Genomic DNA, 23,920 nt, shown 5'->3' on the forward strand with positions numbered 1-23,920 from the left:
TCGGCCCGTGCTACGAGCGTTCTGACAGTTAGTGTGACTGGGGGGTGTTGACTCATTTAAACTAACATATTCATCCTGCTGTAACCAGGTTTCTGTAAGGCAGAATAAATCAATATGTTGATCAATTATTATATAATTTACCAACAGGGACTTAGAAGAGAGAGACCTAATGTTTAATAGACCACATTTAACTGTTTTAGTCTGTGGTGCAGTTGAAGGTGCTATATTATTTTTTCTTTTTGAATTTTTATGCTTAAATAGATTTTTGCTGGTTATTGGTGGTCTGGGAGCAGGCACCGTCTCTACGGGGATGGAGTAATGAGGGGATGGCAGGGGGAGAGAAGCTGCAGAGAGGTGTGTAAGACTACAACTCTGCTTCCTGGTCCCAACCCTGGATAGTCACGGTTTGGAGGATTTAAGAAAATTGGCCAGATTTCTAGAAATGAGAGCTGCTCCATCCAAAGAGTAATACACACATGCATCTTTGTACACCACATTCAAAATGTTATTTTTGAACAACACTTTACATTACAGATGAATAAAATATTATGAAAATATTACATTAAAAGCTTTCACACACACAAGAAAAAAAAGGTTGGATCAAGTGTGCAATAAGCTGTTAAAGGAAATGTGTGGGTGACATCTAGTGGTAATATATGGAATTACTGTCATACTGATATCCACAACAAAACACTATACTTTTAGGATATGATGTGTGATGAAGGACACCAGAATAAGATTCTAAATGAGATCAACCAGTTATTTAACAATACAATAAATTCGGCACAGAATGACACAAAAATTGACAACAGGTTTTTAGTTTTTTGTTTTTTTAATTTTCTGAAATTATGACAATGCGGAATACACTCAGGTTAAAAACAGAGAGAGAGACAGAGGAAAACAATAAAGACACAATAATCATCACAACTTAAAACTATTAAATTATATGCAGTATGTACAAATGCTTATCAAAAGTTTCCAGTAAAATTCTAAAATTGCCAGGATTCAAAATGCATAATGAAGCTAGAAAATGTTTGCTTTTCACTTTCTCAGCATTACATATGTGTGATATGCTACATGATGAAGTTCACCTCTCTCACACACACACACACACACACACACACACACACACACACACACACACACACACACACACACACACACACACACACACACACACACACACACACACACACACTGTGCATCATCTTAGCATGACAGAATATGGACACAGTAGAAGAATCTGAGGAGTGCTGAGATGAGAACAGTGAGTAATTGTCAATGCTGAGATGCACCGTGGGTCGGCTCGCTGGTCTCTGGACCTTCTGCTGTTTCAACAGGAAGGTGGCTGGCTGGGATTCCCACAGGCGGACGGGCCTTTCGTATTGGGGAGAAACTGTGTGGAGATGAGCCAGGGGAGTGAGCAGGGGAACGGACAGGGTGAAGAGGAGGAGCCACCGAGGCCTGTGGGATGGGCTGTGCGAGAGGAGAGGGGCTGCGGGGGTAGCGACGGGGGGCAGACCAGACGGGCCTCTCAGTTCTGCTGGAGGAAAGGGGGTGGATTGGGGCATAGGTCGCAGGGATACTCATTTCTGATTGGCTGACAGCACTGCTGGAACATTCTTCTAAACGTTCAAGAGTCTCCTACAACAACAAAATACGAAACCTGTTAAAATGGTCATTCAAGTCACGTTTCTTTATATTTATATCATATCTCTTTTGACCATAAATGAAAAGTACTTTTCCAAGTGTTACACCATGAAAAGAGTCAACATCATCCATCCCAGTGCAAAACCAGCTCCCAATCCCCAAACCAATAAATAAATAAATAAATAGTGACTTTCCATTTCAAAAGTTGAAATTTCCAAAAATAAAAGCACCTGCACCATTGGTGCCACCAGACTGAGGTTTTAGAAATGAAAGAAACTGACAAACATGCTCACTTCAAGCTACATGTAACATCAACCACACCTACTCCTAATTTCCATCATTCATATGACAAGTTTATTCATATGCAACAATCCCATACATGTCCAATAAGTTTTCAACAGGTATACGATGAAATCGAGTGCCAGTACACAGAGAGTGGCAACAATGGCTTTCCAGTGTTTTGGGTGATAGGCGCCATATCATGCGAAAGTGATTGCAATGTTGTCAGATGCGTGGTTTTAGTCCCCAGAAAGTTGCAAAATGATGAGAACTTTGGCATATGGATGCAAGAATTGATGTGAAAACAGACATATATTTTTTTTATTTTTTGTTTAACCAGGTTAGTCCCGTTGAGATTGAGATCTCTTTTGCAAGGGAGACCTGAACAATTATAAAGTTTCCAATTCACCTAACCTGCATGTCTTTAAATGTGAAAGGAAAACCACGCAAACACGGGGAGAACATGCAAACGCCAAACAGAAAGGCCACAGGTGGGAATCAAACCCATGACCTTGTATAGATTTTTTTTTGCAGGTACAGAAAGGAAAAAAATTACAGAAAAATAACAACATTCAGCTCATGTCTATGTTAGACAAGTTAAGATTCAAGCTTGTACATAAGGTACAGTAATGGCTCATACTGTATTTTAATGAGGGTAACAAAAAACCCCCAGCTATGCTCATTTTTAATTATTATTATTATAGTGCAGTATTGTTCCTGCACTAAATGCAAAATGTGAAAAGAGCCACTTACATCTTCATTGAGAACATAAAGAGGCATCGGACTCCTTCGACTAAGTGTGGTGGGTTTGGGTACAACATCAACTGCAAACAAAAATGTTGATTTAATAATTAGTCTGCAAGATACACAATGACTTCTGAATATTTTATCAGACCTTCATGGTAAACTGATGAAGGAAACATTGCTGCTCACCATCATGGCCATTTTCACTTTGCTCCACATACATTGGAGGTCTTTGGGGGACAGGCTGACGCTTCTTCCTACAGCACACACATCCAAACACACACACACACACACACACACACACACACACACACACACACACACACACACACACACACACACACACACACACACACACACACACACACAAAACCTCAAAGGGATCATGCACCTTTCCAGAAAACTAATATATGCAACAGATATAGATACAGAGAAGGACCTTAAACACACATTTTCAGGTCTATCAGGCTGCATGTAAACTGCAGGTCTTTATGCTCAATTCAGATTAATCACCAACATCTGACTTTTTAAAATTTTTGAACAGCATTTGCTTTTTTTTTAAATGCCCATATTAGACTCCTTTGTTTACATGGGTTTGACCTGAAACTCCACCAAAGTAAAGGCTTGGGTGTTGTGTGGGCCGCTGAAGAGGAGGTACTGCTGGCCCACCACCACAAGATGGCGCCCTGCTTGAAGTGCGGGCTTCAAGCACGAGAGGGCGTTGGAGCAACCAGGAGTGACAGCTGTCACTCATCATCCATACCAGCTGTCACTCATTCACTTCTCATCACCACCACCATAAAGGCCGGACTGCAACTCCACCTCCCCGCCGAGAAATCAACTACCATTCAGGTAATTTCTCTGCTGACTGACACTGTGTGTGTGTGTGTTTAACCTGAACTTCTATTGCAGCCGTTTTCCTGGAGTGTTTCCTTATCTGGAGGATTGGCGTTTGGTGTGACAGTGACGGCTTCGCCTCACACCCCAACTCAGATAAGTGGTTGACCAGGAGCTGCACGAGTGTGTGTGATTGGAGGTGGAGGTTCTCCCTCCTTTACTTAAGACAGACTGTGGGATTACTGAGTGTGCGAACGCACACTCATCTGGACTGTCTCTGTTTTCTGCCAGCAGTACCAGGTCTGACTGCTGAAGACAGCGGCCACCTGGGGCGCAGGGCTTGGCGGCTCCGGTGTTCTTCAGCTCCGTTGGTGGTGGAAGCTGTGTGGGGATCCAGCTCTTCTCTCTCCAGGCGTCTTCTATCGTCGAGCCTGCCCACACGTCACCTGGTGTATGATTGACAGTCCACCATATTGTTATTGTCTGTACGTTGTTGTGCGATTCACAACATTAAATTGTTACTTTTGGCTTATCCATTGTCCGTTCATTAACGCCCCCTGTTGTGGGTCCGTGTCACGTCACTTTCACAACATTGGGCTTTTCATCCACAAATGTTTGAGGTAAATAGAAAAAAAAAACTGACCATGGGTTAAAAAAAATTGCTCCCTTTCACCCATGGAGCTTTTTGAAAGATAATCCAGCAATGGCAGAGATGTGGCATTTTTCACACATGTTACAGAACTATGACCCTATCTTGATGATCTATAGTACATGATCAAAAGCACATTGTGCAAGTGTGTTTGGGGGTGTGTCCAACTTCACTTTACAATGTACACAGTACATAAATCTGGGCCTAAAGTAAGGCACAGGGCGCAAAGGGGTTGTATTTTGTTACTTAATCAGGTGTATGTTTTGGGTGGAACATTAATTAAACCAATCAGATTGTCAAAAGACTGGAACTGGACGCATTACTGTTCAGATATTGGACATTTTCTGGCAAATTAAGGGATCTGCAGTCAAAGTGTCAAAGTGTGCGAGCAGACAGCAGCCACCAAAGGTCCCTGAGGTGAAGCAGTGAAACAATAAAGTGAAATTACATTTTTTCCATTAGTGTTTTCATTTATTTAGTTTTATTGTTTTCAAATCACTTTTGTAATGTACACATACACACATGATGCATATGTGTACCGCAAACCTGTCTATCTTAATGTTAACTTAATATCTTAATGTGCCATATACGAGGGCTGACTGAGAGGTTTTGAGCATGACCCAGAAAAAGTAGCCCGTAGTTCTTCTTCTTTTGCATTCTGAGAAACCAACATTTCTCGAGAATGTGTGAAATTTTGATTCACTGGATGCAATGTTGAGAAATGTTGATTTCTCAGAATGCAAAAGATGGAGAATCACGCCCTACTTCTTCTGGATCAGGCTCAAAACTTGTCAATCGCCCCACAGAAGGTTTTAACATTCCTCCAGCAATGAGTCATACCAAAACTCATTTTAATTATACACACATTACAGTTCCTATAAAATAATTTTATTTGTTGCTTCTGAATTTTAGTGTGGACAACATTATTTTTGCAGGTATGAAAATTCTTTTAACTGAATGCAGAAAACACTTGCTGTTGAAAATGGTGCCATTATGTAGTTTGTCCAGCAGACGGCAATCTGACAGCATTAATTACAATGCTGTCAAGCATGGCTGGGACTTTCATCATCAATTGGTCAAAATGGCTATAAGAAACTGTGCCAAAGCGACCAGCTGCCATTTATTTTCAACCAGAGTGGACATTTTAGAACCACAAGAGACAAACTGGCCGCAGTGCCACCACCTGGGTGGGGCCAAAACAGGTGAGAAGTCTATTTTTGCAAAAGTTGAGTAATGTGATGTGGTGACTGCCAATCCAAGTGAAGGTTGTGTGTTAGTAGTGTGCGTGACATACAGTGAGGAAAATAAGTATTTGAACACCCTGCGATTTTACAAGTTCTCCCACTTAGAAATCATGGAGGGGTCTGAAATTTCCACTGCATGTCCACTGTGAGAGACATAATCTAAAAAAAAAAAAAAAAAAAAAAATCCGGAAATCACAATGTATGATTTTTTTAATAATTTATTTGCATGTTACTGCTGCAAATAAGTATTTGAACACCTATGAAAATCAATGTTAATATTTGGTCCAGTAGCCTTTGTTTGCAGTTACAGAGATCAAATGTTTCCTGTAGTTTTTCACCAGGTTTGCACACACTGCAGCAGGGATTTTAGTCCACTCCTCCATACAGATCTTCTCTAGATCTTTCAGGTTTGGAGTTTCAGCTCCCTCCAAAGATTTTCCATTGAGTTTAGGTCTGGAGACTGGCCAGGCCACTCCAGGACCTTGAAATGCTTCTTACGGAGCCCCTCCTTAGTTGCCCTGGCTGTGTGTTTGGGGTCATTGTCATGCTGGAAGACCCAGCCATGACCCATCTTCAATGCTCTTACTGAGGGAAGGAGGGTGTCTGCCAAAATCTCGCAATACATGACCCCATCCATCCTCCCTTCAATACGGTGCAGTCGTCCTGTCCCCTTTGCAGAAGAGCACCCCCAGAGTATGATGTTTGACCCCCATGCTTCACAGATGGGATGGTTTTCTTGGTTGTTCTCATCCTGTAAACATGGTAAGTGCAGTTGATTCCAGAAAGCTCTATTCTGGCTTATCTGACCACATGACCTTCTCCCATGCCTCCTCTGGATCATCCAGATGGTCACTGGTGAACTTCAAATGGGCCTGGACATGTGCTGGCTTGAGCAGGGGGACCTTGCTGCCCTGCAGGATTTTAAACCATGACAGCATCATGTGTTACTAATGTAATCTTTGTGACTGTTGTCCCAGCTCTCTTCAGGCCATTGACCAGGTCCTCCTGTGTAGTTCTGAGCTTTCTCACAAAGTGAGATCTTGCATGCAATCCCAGACCGAGGGGGATTGACAGTCATCTTGTGTTTCTTCCACTTTTTAATAAATCATCATAACAGTTGTTGTCTTCTACCAAGCTGCTTGCCTGTTGTCCTGTAGTACATCCCAGCCTTGTGCAGGTCTACAGTTTTGTACCTGGTGTCCTTTGACAGCTCTTTGGTCTTGGCTATGGTGGACAGGTTGGAGTGTGGTTGATTGAGTGTGTGAACAGGTGTCTTTTATACAGGTAACAAGTTCAAACAGGTGCAATTAATACAGGTAAAGAGTGCAGAATAAGAGGGCTTCTTAAAGAAAAATTAACAGGTCTGTGTGAGCCAGAATTCTTGCTGGTTGGTAGGTGTTCAAATACTTATTTCATGCAATAAAATGCAAATTAATTATTTAAAAACCATACATTGTGATTTCCAGATTTTTTTTTATTATGTCTCTCACAGTGGACATGCACCTAAGATGAAAATTGTAGACCCCTCCATGATTTCTAAGTGGGAGAACTTGCAAAACCGCAGGGTGTTGAAATACTTATTTTCCTCACTGTATATTGGTTGGTTGTTGGTAATATTTGTAGTGATTTTTTATAATAAAGTTAAGGATTAAAATGTAAAACATCACCCTCAGTTGCACTTCTTTGTCATAAGGACGTGATAATAAAATGTTAGGAATCATTGCCATTTGTGTGTGTGTGTGTATTAACAGATATATCAGAATTGTAATTTTTTATTCCCTTGTACTGGTATCAGCCACCCAAAATCCATATCCGTCAGGGTCTGATTGTCACTGTATTTTTGTGTGGTTTAGCAGAGGAGTGACCTGGTTAAGATTCTAGCCACAATCTTAAAAGGCACCATGGAGCCAATTTAAGGAAGGAAAGAGAAGAAGAAGAAAGTTCGTACTTGGATGGTTTCCAACAGGCGCACACAGTAACCAGGGTGATGAGGAGGAAAATGCCTCCAGTGGACAGGATGATGTACAGCGAGCTCCGTCCTAAGCCAGAAGGATATAGACGAGAAATAAAGAAAGAACGAAAGAGTCAACAACAGGGAGCGATATAAAACTATTTTTCAGGTGCACAGAATATTGCTTCATATTATGCAGACGGCTTGACTTGCTTCACAAATATACGTAGTGCACATACTAGAAAAATAACTTTTGTTTTTTTTTTGGCAGGAGGAAAACAGATTTAGTTTGCATAATTTTTTTTCACTTTTTCAATAATGAAACAACATGCTCAGCATGCAAAATTAACGACATGTTGTTTCACAGTTCTTCTGACTGTGCAGGCGTGAACACTGTGCAGCGAGGATGCACATTCATGCAGTCACGGTGAGATGTTGTGCAGTGCTGCTCTGCGTGCAGAGAGAAACGAGAAGTTCCGTGCAGCAATAATGAACTCAGCATTACTCAAGTCCACTGAGGCAAAGCTTTCTCCCCACCTGCTGTCTGTTCCTGTGTCCTCCTCATAAATAACTGTCCATTCATTGGAAGAGTTGCCTTTGTCCTCTGTCTCTGATGGTAACGGCAGTAACGGCCCCTCCTGACAAATTCTCTGCTGCACTTCAGCCCTGATTTGCACTCATTGTAAACATCATTGTGAGAAAGAAACCCATGCTTGACCAGCGCCTCATAATGAAACAAAACAACAACAAAACAACAACAAAACCCAAAAGACCCTAGGTCGAGTAAGACTGTGGAAGCCAAAAGGTCACCAAAGGGGTGTATTGTACATATGTTGTTTGTTTGGAATTGCCCCCCTTCAAAAAAATCATCAGTGTCATCCATCCATCCATCCATCCATTTTCTTCCGCTTTATCCGGAGTCGGGTCGTGGGGGCAGCAGCTCTAGCAATGCCGCCCAGATCTCCCGATCCACACACACCTCCCCCAGCTCCTCCGGGGGAACCCCAAGGCGTTCCCAAGCCAGCCGAGAGATGTAATCCTTCCAGCGTGTCCTGGGTCTTCCCCGGGGCCTCCTCCCAATGGGACATGCCCGGAACACCTCTCCAGCGAGGCGTCCAGGGGGCATCCGGAAAAGATGCCCAAGCCACCTCAACTGACTCCTTTCGACGTGGAGGAGCAGCGGCTCGCTCGGAGTCGAGCCGCTGCTCCTCCACGTGTCATACATAAATATATTTAACTGTTGCGCTTCACAGGTTACAAAACCTCCTATTCGTTTACCATAATGTTGATATTCAATGATCGAGAGTGCACCAACAACCAAAAACTCCTGTAATATGCCTTCTGTAGTGTTTGAGAATGACATTCTTTATTCAAAGGCCAAAATCAAGCTCACCTTTGAAGACAACATGTGCACCATCATACCTGAAAACAAGATTACATTTATTGACCCAGAATCAAAAGCATGTAGCAGACTGAGGTCCTGAAATGGAAATTAAGATTTGACTTTTGACTAGACGTTGTCTACAACCTTTAAAAATTCATTTGGGGCAAATAATCTGGAATTAATTGATCTATGATGAGTGAGTGAGTAATTGTCTATGGTGCAGCCGTCAAACCACTGGCAATTCACTAATTCGATCCTAAATTACTCACTCACTCATCTTCAACCACTTTTCCGGGATCGGGTCGCGGAGGCAAGAGCTCTAGTAGGGGACCCTAGACTTCCCTTGTGGAGATATAATCTCTCCACCTAGACACCAGTCACCCTCCTGAGGAAACGCATTTCAGCCACTTGTACCCACAATCTAGTTCTTTCGGTCATGACCCAACCCTCATGACCATAGGTGAGCGTAGGAATGAAGACTGACCAGTAGATCAAGAACTTCGCCTTTTGGCTCAGCTCCCTTTTCATCACAACAGTACTGTTGTGTGGGCCGCCCGAAGAGGAGGTACTGCTGGCCCAACACCAGAGGGCGCCCTGCCTGTTGTCGGGCTTCCAGCACCAGAGGGCACAGTCGCCGCAGGAGTCCACCAGGAGCCCGGAGCTGACAGCTGTCACAAATCATCTCATCACCCATCACATCCCATAAAAGCCTGGAAGAGACACCACAACTCTGCCGAGTTATCAGCTTACCCGTCAGGTAAACTTGCAGCTTGTAGCCGAGTTTGTGGAAGTTGGAAGGAGTTGGCGTTCCCACTCCTCACTCCAGACTTGTTAAGTGATACATAAGGCACTGCACGTTTTCTGTGTTCCTGTGTTTGGAGGTGGAGGTTTTTCCCTCAGGAAGGAACTGTATTTTTGCTGACTGTTTGCTGGGTGTACACACACCCACCTCTAACCTGTCTGTTCTTCCTGCCAGCAGTACCAGATCTGACAGCTGGAAGCGGTGGCCACCTGGGGACTCAGGACTTGGCGGCTTCGGGGTATTGCAGGTCTCCATTGGCGGTGAAACCTTGTGGGTCCCAGCTCTTCTCTGGATAGGCGTCTCCTACCCTCGGGCCTGCCCACGCATCACCTTTTTGTGGAACTTAATTGACAGACGAAAAGCAGTATTTTGACCTGCTGTGCACATTTGCAGTATTAAATTGTATTTATTGGCATCTCTATTGGCCGTTCATTTACACCCCCTGGTGTGGGTCCGTGCATTACACTTTCCCCAACAGGATAACTCGGCCAGCGTCATGGATCCCGAGGGGCACATACCACCCGTTGAACAATCAATGGAGATGCAAGGTGCACAGGCTCCAGCAGGAGACATGATGGGTGAGTTGCAGCAAATATTGACCACCCTCACTGCTTGGCTGGATTTGGTGACCGAGCAGAACATACTGCTCAATCGTAGGATGGAGGCTCTCACCGCTCAGGTGGAAGCGCACGGACAGGGCGCGGCTGCAGCTCCTCCTCCTGCAGACCTGTTGCTGAACAGAGACCCTCCAGTGGTCGTTCAACGAACCCCCCCCCGAAGCATACATTAGCCCCCCGGAACCGTACGGAGGTTGTGTTGAGACGTGTGCGGACTTCTTGATGCAGTGCTCGCTCGTCTTTGCATAACGTCCTGTGATGTACGCGTCAGACTCCAGCCGGGTGGCTTATGTCGTAAATTTGCTTCGAGGTGAGACACGCGTCTGGGCTACAGCGCTTTGGGAACAGAATTTGCGGCTCCTAACGACATACACTGGGATTGTGAGGGAGTTCAGACAGGTGTCTGACACACCAGACACAGCCCTTAACACTGGTTGTGTCTGGAAACCACAGGGAGGAGATTGTGTTTTTTGTAACACCTTCTACCTCCAGAATTATTTTGGGTTATCCATGGATGAGTAAGCACAATCCCCGGATCGACTGGCCGACTGGGGTTGTGGCTCAATGGAGCGAAACCTGCCACCGGGAGTGTTTAAGATCCTCTGTCCCACCCGGTGCAACTGCTAAAGAGGAGGTCCGAGTTCCCCCCAATCTTACAGCGGTGCCGGCTGAGTACCACGATCTTGCTGACGTTTTCAGCAAAGATCTGGCACTCATGCTTCCCCCGCACCGACCGTATGATTGTGCCATTGATTTGATCCCGGGCTCTGAGTATCCGTCCAGTAGGCTGTACAATCTCTCACGCCCTGAGCGCAAATCAATGGAGAAGGCGGACTCCGTCCATGCATTGATAATAGAGGGCTGAACAAGATTACGGTTCACAACCGATACCCGTTGCCTCTATTGGATTCAGTGTTCACGCCCCTGCATGGAGCCAAAATATTCACTAAACTGGATCTTAGGAATGCTTATCACCTGGTTCGGATCCAGAAGGGAGACGAATGGAAGACAGCATTTAACACCCCGTTGGGTCACTTTGAGTCCCTGGTCATGCCGTTCGGCCTCACTAACGCCCCCACGACATTCCAAGCGTTGGTAAATGACATCTTGCGGGACTTCCTGCATCGGTTCGTCTTCGTATACCTTGACGATATCCTCATCTTCTCCCCGGATCCTGAGACCCATGTTAAGCATGTACGTCAGGTCCTGCAGCGGTTGTTGGAGAACCGGCTGTTTGTGAAGGGCGAGAAGTGCGAGTTCCACCGTACTTCTTTGTCCTTCCTGGGGATCATCATCTCCTCCAACTCCGTCGCATCCGATCTGGCCATAGTAGCGGTAGTGAGAGATTGGCCCCAACCGGTAAGCCGTAGGAAGCTGCAACAGTTCCTCGGCTTCACAAATTTCTATAGGAGGTTCATTAAGGTCTATAGTCAAGTTGTTGGTCCCCTTACAGCCCTGACCTCCCCAAAAGTCCCCTTCACCTGGTCGGATCGGTGCGAAGCCGCGTTTAGGGAGTTGAAACCCTGGTTTTCGACTGCGCCAGTTCTGGTGCAGCCCAATCCTAACCGCCAGTTTGTTGTTGAAGTGGATGCCTCTGACTCAGGGATAGGAGCCATGCTGTCCCAGAGCAGGGAGTCCGACAAGGTTCTCCACCCTTGTGCCTATTTCTCCCGCAGGTTGACCCCAGCAGAGCGGAACTATGACGTCGGCAGTCGGGAGCTCCTGGCAGTGAAAGAGTTGAAAGAGGCCCTGGAGGAGTGGAGACATCTGTTGGAGGGAGCTGCGGTTCCATTCACGGTCTTCACTGACCATCGGAACCTGGAGTACATCCGGACCACTAGGCGTCTGAACCCCAGGCAAGCCCATTGGTCACTGTTTTTCAGACAATTTGACTTCCAGATCACCTACCGCCCCGGGACTAAAAACCAGAGGTCTGGCGTGCTGTCCCGGGTGCATGAAGAGGAGGTCAAAACAGAGCTGTCGGATCCACCAGACACCATCTTACCGGAGTCCGCTATTGTCGCCACCTTCACGTGGGGCATGGAGAACATCGTCAGGGAGGCCCTGACGCATCACCCAGACCCCGGCGGTGGACCAGCTAACCGATTGTACATCCCACCAGAAGCAAGAGCTGCAGTCTTGGACTTCTGTCACGGTTCCAAGCTCTCCTGCCATCCAGGGGTGTGAAGAACCGTGGCAGTGGTCCGGCAGCGATTCTGGTGGGCATCGATGGAGACCGATGTCCGGGAGTATGTCCGGGCCTGTACCACCTGCGCCAGGGGCAAGGCTGTGCACCAAGCCGAAAAAGGACTCCTCCAGCCGTTGCCAGTGCCTCGACACCCCTGGTCACACATAGGCCGGAATTCGTCACGGTGGATCCGTGCATTACACTTTCCCCAACAAGTACGGTAGAATGAATGCAACACCATCCCTGCTGCATTGGTTCTCTGGCCGATCTCATGTGCCATTGTCCCCTCACTCGTGAACAAGACCCTGAGGTACTTGAACTCCTCCACTTGGGGCAAGACCACATTCCCTACGCGGAGTAGGCAATCCATCGGTTTCCTGCTGAGAGCCATGGCCTCAGATTTAGAGGTGCTGATCCTCATCCCATCCGCTTGAACCGACCCAGTGAGTGTTGGAGGTGACAGGGTGATGAAGCCAACAGGACCACATCATCTGCAAAAAGCAGTGATGAGACCCTCAGCCTACCAAACTCCAACTACACCTCAATATCATGTCCATGTACATGTACATGTTCATGTCCATGAACATCACAAACAGGACTGGTGTCAAGGCGCAGCACTGGCGGAGGCCAACCGCCACCAGAAACGAGTCCAACTTACTGCTCAGTACAGAGACTGGATGACCCTGAGAAGAGACCCCCTCACACCATACTCCGTACCTCTTGCAGCATCTTCCAGGGTACCCGATTATATGCCTTCTTCAAGTCCACAAAACACATGTAGACTGGATGGGCATAGTCCCAAGCCCAGAATTCTTATAAGAGTGAAGAGCTGGTCAGTTGTTCTACGTCCAGAACGGAACCCACGTTGTTCCTTTCAATCTGAGGTTCGGCTATTGGCTGAGTCCTCCTTTCCAGCACCCTGGAGTAGACTTTCGCAGGGAGGATGAGTAGTGATGCCCCTGTAATTGGCACACATTCTCTGGTCCCCCTATTTAAATATTGGGACCACCACCCCAGTTTGCCACTTGTTTGGCACTGTTCCAGACCTCCAGCAATGTTGAAGAGACCATTTCTGGATGGATCTCATCAACCCCGGGGCTTTGCCACTGTGGAGTTGTTTGACTGCTTTCAAACAACTGACTGTTGTTTGACAGTGACTTTCACCAAGGAAATTGATGATGATCCCCCATCAGCTTCCAGCTCTGCTCCTACAACAGAGGGAGCTCCAGTCTGATTCAGGAGTTCCTCAAATTGCTCCCTCCATCAACCCATTACCTCTTCAATAGAGGTCAACAGAGTCCCATCCTTACTGTATACAGCTTGGATGGTTCCCCATTTTCCTCTCCTGAGGTGCCTCATGGTCCTGCAGAAGCACCTTGGTGCTGACTGAAAGTCCTTCTCCATGGTTGCTGTGAACTTCTCCCACACCCGCTGTTTTCCTCCCCACAACAGATGCTGCCATCCTTCAGGCCTGTTGGTACCTTGCAACTGCCTCAGGAGTCACCTGAAATAACGTATCCTGGAAAGACTCCTTTTTCAGTCGGACATCTTCCCTGACCACCAGTGTCCGCCACGGCGTTCAAAGGTTACCACCTCGTGAGACAGTCAACAGCTCCCTGCTGCAGTTTGCCTATTCTGGTTCAATACCCCCAACCTGCACAGGGATGCCAGAAAAACTCCGCCAGAGGTGTGAGTTGAAGCTCTCTCAGACTGCTCCAGATGTGGGCTCCTCCAGATGTTCCTAGATCACCCACACTATCCATTTGGGCTTATCAGGTCTGTCCAAAGTCTTCCCCCACCCTCTGATCCAACTCACCACCAGATGGTGATCAGTTGACAACTCTGCCCCTCTCTTCACCCATGTGTCCAGAACATGCAGCATCAGATCAGATGATACAATCACAAAATCAATCATCAACCTTTGGCCAAGGGTGCTCTGGTACCATGTACACTTATGAGCATCCTTGTGTTTAAACATGGTGTTTGTTATGGACACCCCATGACTAGCACAGAAGTCCAATAACAAACAATCGCTCGGGTTTAGATAAGGAAGGTCGTTCCTCCCAACCACACCTCTCCAGATGTCTCTGTCATTGCCCACATATGCAATGAAGTTCCCCAGCAGAACAATGGAGTCCCCCACTGGAGCCCCATGCAAGACTCCAGCCAGGGACTCCAAGAAGGCTGAATACTCCAAAGTGCTGTTCAATGCATATGAACACACAACAGTCAGTTTTCCACCCACAACCCAAAGGTGCAAGAAGGTGACTCTCTCATCGACTGGGGTAAACTCCAACGCAGCGGCGCTCAGCTGGGGGCTCGTGAGTATTCCCACACCTGCCCAGCGCCTCACACACTGGGCAACTCCAGAGAAGAATAAGGTCCAACCTCTATCAAGGAGCGTGGTTCCAGTGCCGAGGCCCACTGGATCTAACTGGTAAAGCTCCACCTCCTGCACAAGCTCTGGCTCCTTCCAGCTCCGGATCCTAAATTGCTGGTTTTTAAATCGCAACTGGAGTGGAGTGAATTTCATAACTCAGTCTTCAAAAATTACAAACGTGCAATTTTTTAGACCCATAATTCTAGACTGGATCAGTGCAGCTTTCAAACCACTGACAATCCAGTTATTTGATTCTTAATTATTGTTTTACCAGTTAGAACTGATTTCACCATTGGAGGGGAGCGAATTTCAGACATCAGCCTTCAAAAATGTAAATAAATAAATAAATTGCTCATTTAAGGGCCATAAATTAGCTGAACGGATCTGTCTGGCAACTCAGGAATCCATTGCTAATCTGGCAGTTTGATGGTAAATATCTGGATTACCAATTACAACGACTTTCTGTCCAGAAGGAGAGCATAGTGAATACCATAATTCAGCCTTCAAAACAGACAGAAATTTGCATTTTTTAAGGCCCATAATTACTGGATTACCAATTAGAACTGGTTTTACACCAGAATGGGGAGCAGAGTTAAGTCTAGAGTTCAAATAGGATTCCTTTCCTTTCATCATCTGTCCGTTCACCAACACTCACAACAAGCACCTCCGTTTCTAATTGAGTTAGGACATACAGTACTTTGAATTTGAAATTGCAAAAACCCTTTAATTTGTACATTTATGTCAACCTTCATAATTCTATCACAATACCACATTACTGTCCTTAGCTGTCCTCTTATTTGATTTTTGTCAAAACCTCAAATCTGTTTCATTTTTAGCTTCTTCATAAAATCGAACAATATGTCTGAGGTGTCTGCTTTTACTGTAACTTTGGCTACACCAACACGCCACCTACTGTAGACAGTGAGCCTGACAGGTGTGCTCTTCATGCTGCTGATGGGGTTTTCCACCGTGCACATGTAAATGTCATCATCTGCCATCAGCACCCGTAAGATGGTCAACACCTTTTGGTCATGTGACAGTAGGAGACGTGAGTCGTTGGCTAGAATTTTATCTCCCTTCAGCCAAGCGTAGACAGGCTTTGTGCCGTTATCATGAGAACAGTGCAGGTTGAAGTTCTCACTGTACTCCAGGACAGACGAGGCCACCATCTGGATGTAAGGTTTGGACACGGGAACTGTAAATCACAGGACACAAAAGCAAGAAGGAAACACTGGTTCTACTGCATTAAACTTCAGAAGATCAATATATTCTGAGTAACGTTTGTCACATATAACATTATCACAGAGACAAGCAAATTCTTAAATTTTGTGCAAACACAGTGAAGTATATGTAGAGCAGGTAGCTCAGTGGGATAAGGAGTCTGGCTACCAATATGTAGCCTTGGGTTTGATTCCTAGTTGTCCTACCTGTCTGTGTCTTTGGACAAGGAACTTCATCTGCATTGTCCCAGTCCATCCAGCGATCAAGATTGCTGAATGTTGCTTGGGAAGGAACCTGCATTGGACTGGAGTCCCGCCCATGAATCTGGGGATGACCAATGCGCCTTTCGGCCAACAGAGGACTAACAGTGGAATGCCAAAAAAGGACATTTTCTCTGGAGAAGGGCTGTTTCTAAGGCTTCACATCTTTATTCATCATTTAGTTTTTTCAGCAAGCTAAAGCATGCTAGTGGTAGCTCAAAAACAGACATTCAAATTTGCTAAAAACACCCCATTACCTGCCAACTTTTGAATTTATCTATATGGAACACCCACACGTGGGCACATAGTGTATCTAGGGGGGTCTGGCTGCATGCCCGGACCAACACAAATGTGGGATTAATGGGCATCCTGCACACACTCGTGCAGGACATGGAACACGGGGTAAATACAGGGAGTGTCCCGCCCAATGAGGGACGGTTGGAAGTGCTACACCCCACTGACACTGAGGTGCCACATTCTTGACAATAAGTTTTCAGTTAGTAATTACCTCATGACAGATTGTGTGGGTGTATAGCACAGGGTGTAGACAAGTTCAATGGGCGTGTCTGATAGAGCAAGCAGGAATACATAATATTCCTAAAGTAAAAACACTGAAGTACTGAAACGTGCCAACATGTACAGCATACTCTCCATGCTAAAAAAGAGGCGCCTTCATTGGTTCGACCATGTCAATCAAATGGACACAGGCCGGATCCCGAAAGATCTACTATATGGTGAGCAAGCGAAAGGTGCATGATCGAGGGGACAGCCACGTCTGTGATCCTGAGATGTCTGTAAAAAGGACATGAAGGTGGCAAACATCAGCGCCGGTGACTGGGAAACCTGTGGCAAAATGTTGTTTAGCCTGGTGCCATTGGCATGTCGCCCCAGGTCTCCCAGGCATTGAGGAAGCAGATATACCAGCACCTCCAACTCCTGAGGCTACACCATCATCTCTCGCAGACGGACAGATGCCAACAATATACACACATGATTAAGGAGGTGTAAGTTGACAAACCAACTCTCTCTAATTGTGCACAACATTGGCATGTTACAGATGGTGGATTTATGGCTCGTGGGCTACAATGATTTTGCAGGCCACCAGTTGGAGTCTTTGCTTGATGTCATAAATCCTTTTCGGTCTTTGAGCATTTTCAAAAAACAAGAGTAAGTGGCTTTTTTATTAAGGAGAGTCATTCTGCATACCATCCACAGTGAGCTCAATGTCGTGCTCGCCAGTGAAGGTGTCGTCCGTGATGGAGATTCCACTTCATATGCGCCTTCATCAGACAGCCTCAGGTTGTGAAGCAGCAGCGAGCCATTTTCAAACACCAGGACACGGTTGCGGTACTCTGGCCTCAGGTTTCCTATAATGTCGATTCCGATGGACTGCACGACAGTGACGGGTTTCTCTTTACCCCTCTTCAGCTGCCACTTAATGACTGGCTTGTCTGAGCTGCTGCTGGCGTAGCTGACAGAAAATAAGGCCTCTTTCCCCACTGTGCCTCTCACCATCTGGGTCTGGCTGGTCACATTCACCCCTAATGCCTCACCTGCAAAAATGACACAATATGGGCCGTAAAAACTGCATTTTAAACATAGGTGACTCTAAGAAGGGCTTGAAGGGGCTGTAACCCCGCTTGAATTACTAGTGGATGCGACCGGAGAAGTTGTGCATAGTGCAAGTTTTGAATCTTGCATTACCAGTTATACAGCTTCACGTGAAGTGGTATAGAGAAGGATTTTTTTTTAAGAAAACTTGAAAGTTCAGCTACAATTTGCCAGAAGGCATACTGGAGATTCTAGCTAGATTCCCTGCTCCACATCACTATGAAGCTAGGAGTGATGATGCAAAATGCAAAACTTGCACGATATGCACAATTTCTTCAATCACAGCTACAGAAGTCAGTTCTTCAGAGTTGTCTGGGTGTCTTGGTGGCTTTCCTCACTAGATGATGGTCCCTTAATTTCAATTTCACTTTATTTTCATTTATATAGCGCCAAATCACAACAGAATTGCCTCAAGGCGCTTCACACAAGTAAGGTCGAACCTTACTAACCACCAGAGCAGCAGTGGTAAGGAAAAGCTCTCTCTGAAGAAGAAACCTCAAGCAGACCAGACTCAAAGGGGTGACCCTCTGCTTGGGCCATGCTACAAACATAAATTACAGAACAATTCACAGAAACAATTCACAAAAGGAATATACAAGAAATGCTGTTGGTGCACAGGACAGGATGGTCTCCAGCACAAATACAACTCCCATCAATGGATGGAGCGGCACCTTAAACAGAGAGAAAAAACAGAATCAGGCATCAGAAAGACAAGAAATACAGTATAATTTGCCAGCATTAAACAACAAAAAAACAGGAAATGCTAAGGTGATCGCCAGCCACTAACCCTAAGCTTCACTAAAAGACCCAGAATTTAGGTAAAGTTGAGGCCGCAGCCTGCTCCGTTTCTGATTAAAATGAAATAAAGAGTAAAACGCGCAGAACTATACTATGCCAGTATACTTGCCACACGAAAGGGAAAATAAGTACCTCTTAAGACTGGACTTTGTTAATTCTTCCCCCAGTTCTTTCTGTAATACCGCCGCTTACAAAGCACAAACTCGAACTATTCCACACTTTTAAATTTAATTAAAGTCACAACAAAAATAATCAGGCCTGGGCCCTGCAAGAACTTCTCTTACAGACAAGATACGCTTTTACAGAACCCCGGACAATGGATACAAGCAGTTTTTATACAGTCAATCAATCAATCAATTTTTTTTTTATATAGCGCCAAATCACAACAAACAGTTGCCCCAAGGCGCTTTATATTGTAAGGCAAGGCCATACAATAATGATGTAAAACCCCAACGGTCAAAACGACCCCCTGTGAGCAAGCACTTGGCTACAGTGGGAAGGAAAAACTCCCTTTTAACAGGAAGAAACCTCCAGCAGAACCAGGCTCAGGGAGGGCAGTCTTCTGCTGGGACTGGTTGGGGCTGAGGGAGAGAACCAGGAAAAAGACATGCTGTGGAGGGGGAAGCAGAGATCGATCACTAATGATTAAATGCAGAGTGGTGCATACAGAGCAAAAAGAGAAAGAAACAGTGCATCATGGGAACCCCCCAGCAGTCTACGTCTATAGCAGCATAACTAAGGGATGGTTCAGGGTCACCTGATCCAGCCCTAACTATAAGCTTTAGCAAAAAGGAAAGTTTTAAGCCTAATCTTAAAAGTAGAGAGGGTGTCTGTCTCCCTGATCTGAATTGGGAGCTGGTTCCACAGGAGAGGAGCCTGAAAGCTGAAGGCTCTGCCTCCCATTCTACTCTTACAAACCCTAGGAACTACAAGTAAGCCTGCAGTCTGAGAGCGAAGCGCTCTATTGGGGTGATATGGTACTACGAGGTCCCTAAGATAAGATGGGACCTGATTATTCAAACCTTATAAGTAAGAAGAAGAATTTTAAATTCTATTCTAGAATTAACAGGAAGCCAATGAAGAGAGGCCAATATGGGTGAGATATGCTCTCTCCTTCTAGTCCCCGTCAGCACTCTAGCTGCAGCATTTTGAATTAACTGAAGGCTTTTTAGGGAACTTTTAGGACAACCTGATAATAATGAATTACAATAGTCCAGCCTAGAGGAAATAAATGCATGAATTAGTTTTTCAGCATCACTCTGAGACAAGACCTTTCTAATTTTAGAGATATTGCGTAAATGCAAAAAAGCAGTCCTACATATTGTTTAATATGCGCTTTGAATGACATATCCTGATCAAAAATGACTCCAAGATTTCTCACAGTATTACTAGAGGTCAGGGTAATGCCATCCAGAGTAAGGATCTGGTTAGACACCATGTTTCTAAGATTTTTACAGGATTACGTCTGTGTAACAGAGGTGGACCTTATTTTGCAAAATCCTTCTCTTATTGGCCCCGTGGGCATTCAAGGGAGGTCCATCCCCCTGCCCCAGGCCCGCACAATAACGGAAGACATATAATTTATAATTGTAACCTAACTCTCTTTATCCTAAGTGGTACAAACCGGTTAAATCCAGTTCTACATGCACATACCAAGAAAGAACAAAGGAAAGTGAGAATAAGAATGAAACTAAAACTATAACCCTAAATATAATAACTACCTTAATACCAAAAGAAATACAGAAAACAATAAAGAAAACCATAATTAAACACAGAACTATATGTAACAACTTGAAAGTCTCCACAGAATCTGACTGTTTTATTGTCGTGGGGAGATCATTCCACAGAACAGGGGCATGATAAGAGAAAGCTCTATGACCTGCAGACTTCTTATTCACCCTAGGGACACAAAGTAGTCCTGCACACTGAGAACACAAAGCCCAGGCCGGTACGTAAGGTATAATTAGGTCAGCTCGGAAGGGAGGTGCCAGTCCGTGAACAATTTTATAGACGTTAAAATCTGATCTCACTGGGACAGGAAGCCAGTGAAGGGATGCCAAAATTGGTGTAATGTGGTCGAACTTTCTGCTTCGTGCCAAAAGTCTGGCTGCAGCATTTTGAACCAACTGGAGTGCCCTAATGCTGGACTGCGGTAAACCAGAAAATAGAACATTGCAATAATCCAATCTAGAAGAGATAAACATCTCAGCATCAGCCATAGACAGTATGGGACGAATCTTCGCAATATTTCAGAGGTGGAAGAAAGCAGTCCTCATAATATTTCTAATGTGGAGGTCAAACGACAATGTAGGATCAAAATTACCTCAAGGTTCCTCACTTTGTCAGTGTGATGTATGACACACGAGCCTAGGCTGAGCATCAACTGGTCAAATTAATGCTGATGTCTCACTGGACCAAGAACCATCATTTCAGTCTTATCAGAGTTTAAAAGTAGGAAGTTTCTAGACATCCAACTTCTCACTGACTTCTAAGGATTTTATGTGAATGAGATTACCAGCAGTTATCAGCATGTACAGTGGGGTAAAAAAGTACTTAAAAAGTCAGTCCCTTATTGTGCAAGTTCTCCTACGTAGACAGATGAGAGAGGTCTGTAATTTTTAACATAGGTACACTTCAACTGTGAGAGACAAAATGAGAAAAAAAAATCCAGGAAATCACATTGTGGGATTTTTAAAGAATTTATTTGCAAATTATGGTGGAAAATACTGTAAGTATATGGTCAATAACAAAAGTTCAACTCAATACTTTGTAACATAATCTATGTTGGCAATGACAGAGGTCAAACGTTTCCTGTAAGTCTTCACCAGGTTTGCACACACTGTAGCTGGTATTTTGGCCCATTCCTCCATGCAGATCTCCTCCAGAGCAGTGATGTTTTGGGGCTGTTGCTGGGCAACACGGACTTTCAACTCCCTCAACAAATTTTCTATTGGGTTGAGGTCTGGAGACTGGCTCGGCCACTCCAGGACCTTGAAATGCTTTTTACGGAGCCACTCCTTCGTTGCCCGAGCGGTGTTTGGGATCATTGTCATGATGGAAGACCCAGCCACGTTGCATCTTCAATGCTTTCACTGTTGGAAGGAAGGTTTGGCTTAAAACCTCATGACACATGCCCCGTTCATTCTTCCCTTAATATGGATCAGTTGTCCTGTCCCCTTTGGAGAAAAAACAGCCCCAAAGCATGATGTTTCCACACCCATGCTTCACAGTAGGTATGGTGTTCATGGGATGCAACTCAGCATTCGTGTTGGGAAAGTGTAGTGACACGGACCCACAACAGGGGGCGCAAATGATCGGACAATGGAAGAGTCGAATATGAACATTTTACTGTTGTGAAAGAGCACAACAAAAACACAGAGGATTACAGAATTTGAGCAAACAGTCAATCCACAAAGGTGACGTGTGGGCAGGCTCGAGGATAGAAGACGTCTGTCCTGAGAAGAACCGGAACCACACGATTTCCTCCGCCACCGAACCTGGAGAATACTGGAGCCGCCAAGTTCCGAGTCCCCAGGTGCCACCGTCTCCGAGTGTCGGATCTGTACTGCTGGCGAGGAGCAAAAACAGTCATATGTGGTGCGTGCACACCCAGTAACAACAATGGTGGGGAATTCCACCTCCACCTCTAACACACACTCGTGCAGCTCCTGTCTAACCACTTATCTGGTTGGGGTGTGAAGCGAAGCCGTCGCTGATCACACCAAACGCCAATCTCTCAGATAGGGAACACCACAGGAAAGCGGCTGCAAAAGAGTTCAGACTAAGACACAGTTAAGGCTGAGAATATTACCTTCACAGGTAGATGATATCTCGGCAACGAGGTGGAGATGACGTCCGGTTTTTATGGAGTGGAATGATGAAGTGTAGATGGATGACAGCTGTCATGAGATAATGAGTGACAGCTGTCACCCCCGGCTGTGTCCGTGATGGAAGCGCCCTCTCGTGCATGAAGCCCGCACTTCGAGGCAGGGCGCCCTCTTGGTGGTGGGCCACAGTACCTCCTCTTGTGGCGTCCCACACAACAGGACCCCCCCCAGGCTTGTCCGGGTGACATGGCGGTAGAAATCGGCCAGGAGGGCGGGTCCAGGATGAAGCTCCTCTTTACCCAGGAGCGTTCTTCGGGTCCACACCCCTCCCAGTCCACCAAATACTGGAACCCCCAGCCCATTCGACGGACGTCCAGGAGCCGGCGCACTGTCCAAGCCGGCTCCCCGTCGATGATCCGGGCAGGAGGCTGGTGCCGGACCGGGAGCACAGAGGGGTGAGGTGAGGTGTGGTTTAATCCGGGAGACATGAAAAACAGGGTGGATCCACAGTGAACCGGGAGTTGGATCTTCACTGCAGCAGGACTGAGGATTTTGATGATCTTGAAGGGTCCAATGAATCTGTCCATAAGTTTGGGTGAGTCCCCTGCAGAGGAATGTCCTTAGTAGATAACCACACCTCCTGCCCGGCTGGTAGCAGGGGCTGGGGACCGCTGGCGGTCTGCATGGGTCTTAGCCCTCATCCGGGCCTTTAATAAGCAGAACGGGCGGTGCGCCACACACGATGGCACCTCCGCAGGTGGGCCTGGACGAGGGCACACCGACCCTCCTCCCTCCACCACGGGAAAACAAATGGGGGCTGGTACCCCAGACACACCTCAAACGGGGAGAGGCCAGTGGCAGAAGACACCTGACTGTTGTGTGCATACTCGATCCAGGCCAGATGTTACTCCAGGCCAGCGGGTGCGCTGATGTCACACTGCAGAGGGTCTGTTCAACTCTGGTTGGCCCGTTCTGCCTGTCCGTTCCTCTGTGGGTGGTACCCGGACGAGAGGCTCATGGTGGCCCCCAGTTCCCTGCAGAAACTCCTCCAGACTAGAGACGAAAACTGGGGACCACGATCTGAGACTATGTCAGCTGGTATCCCATGCAGACGAACGACGTGGTGGACCAGGAGGTCAGCAGTCTCCTGGGCCGTTGGGAGCATTGGGAGGGGCCACGAAGTGGGCCGCCTTGGAGAACCGGTCCACTATTGTCAGGTGGTAGTCATGCCCTGGGACGGTGGGAGGCCCCGTGACGAAATCCAGGCAGATATGGGACCAGGGGCAATGAGGCACCGGGAGCGGCTGGAGAAGTCCTTGGGTCCTCTTATGGTCTGCTTTGCCCCTGGCACAGGTGGTGCAGGCCTGGATATACTCCCGGCACGTCGGCTTCCATAGACGCCCCACCAGAAGCGCTGCCGGGACAACTGCCACGTCCTTCGCACCCCTGGATGACAGGAGAGCTTGGATCCATGACAG

The 23,920-nt window shown here is 46.2% G+C and overlaps 1 protein-coding gene across 1 annotated transcript; it reads right to left on the reverse strand.

The window, feature by feature from the left end:
- Positions 1-807: 807 nt before the first annotated feature.
- hepacama (hepatic and glial cell adhesion molecule a) lies at positions 808-17,769 on the reverse strand. Its single transcript, XM_034169305.1, is given in 8 exon segments — positions 808-1,097; positions 1,184-1,644; positions 2,683-2,753; positions 2,863-2,930; positions 7,352-7,442; positions 15,639-15,920; positions 17,413-17,469; positions 17,472-17,769. Coding segments are annotated over 7 exon segments (1,185 nt in total). The 5' UTR covers positions 17,722-17,769; the 3' UTR covers positions 808-1,097; positions 1,184-1,278.
- Positions 17,770-23,920: the final 6,151 nt, after the last annotated feature.

The sequence above is a fragment of the Thalassophryne amazonica genome, chromosome 4 (genome assembly GCF_902500255.1).
Source record: "Thalassophryne amazonica chromosome 4, fThaAma1.1, whole genome shotgun sequence".
In the NCBI taxonomy this organism is placed as follows: Eukaryota; Metazoa; Chordata; class Actinopteri; order Batrachoidiformes; family Batrachoididae; genus Thalassophryne; species Thalassophryne amazonica.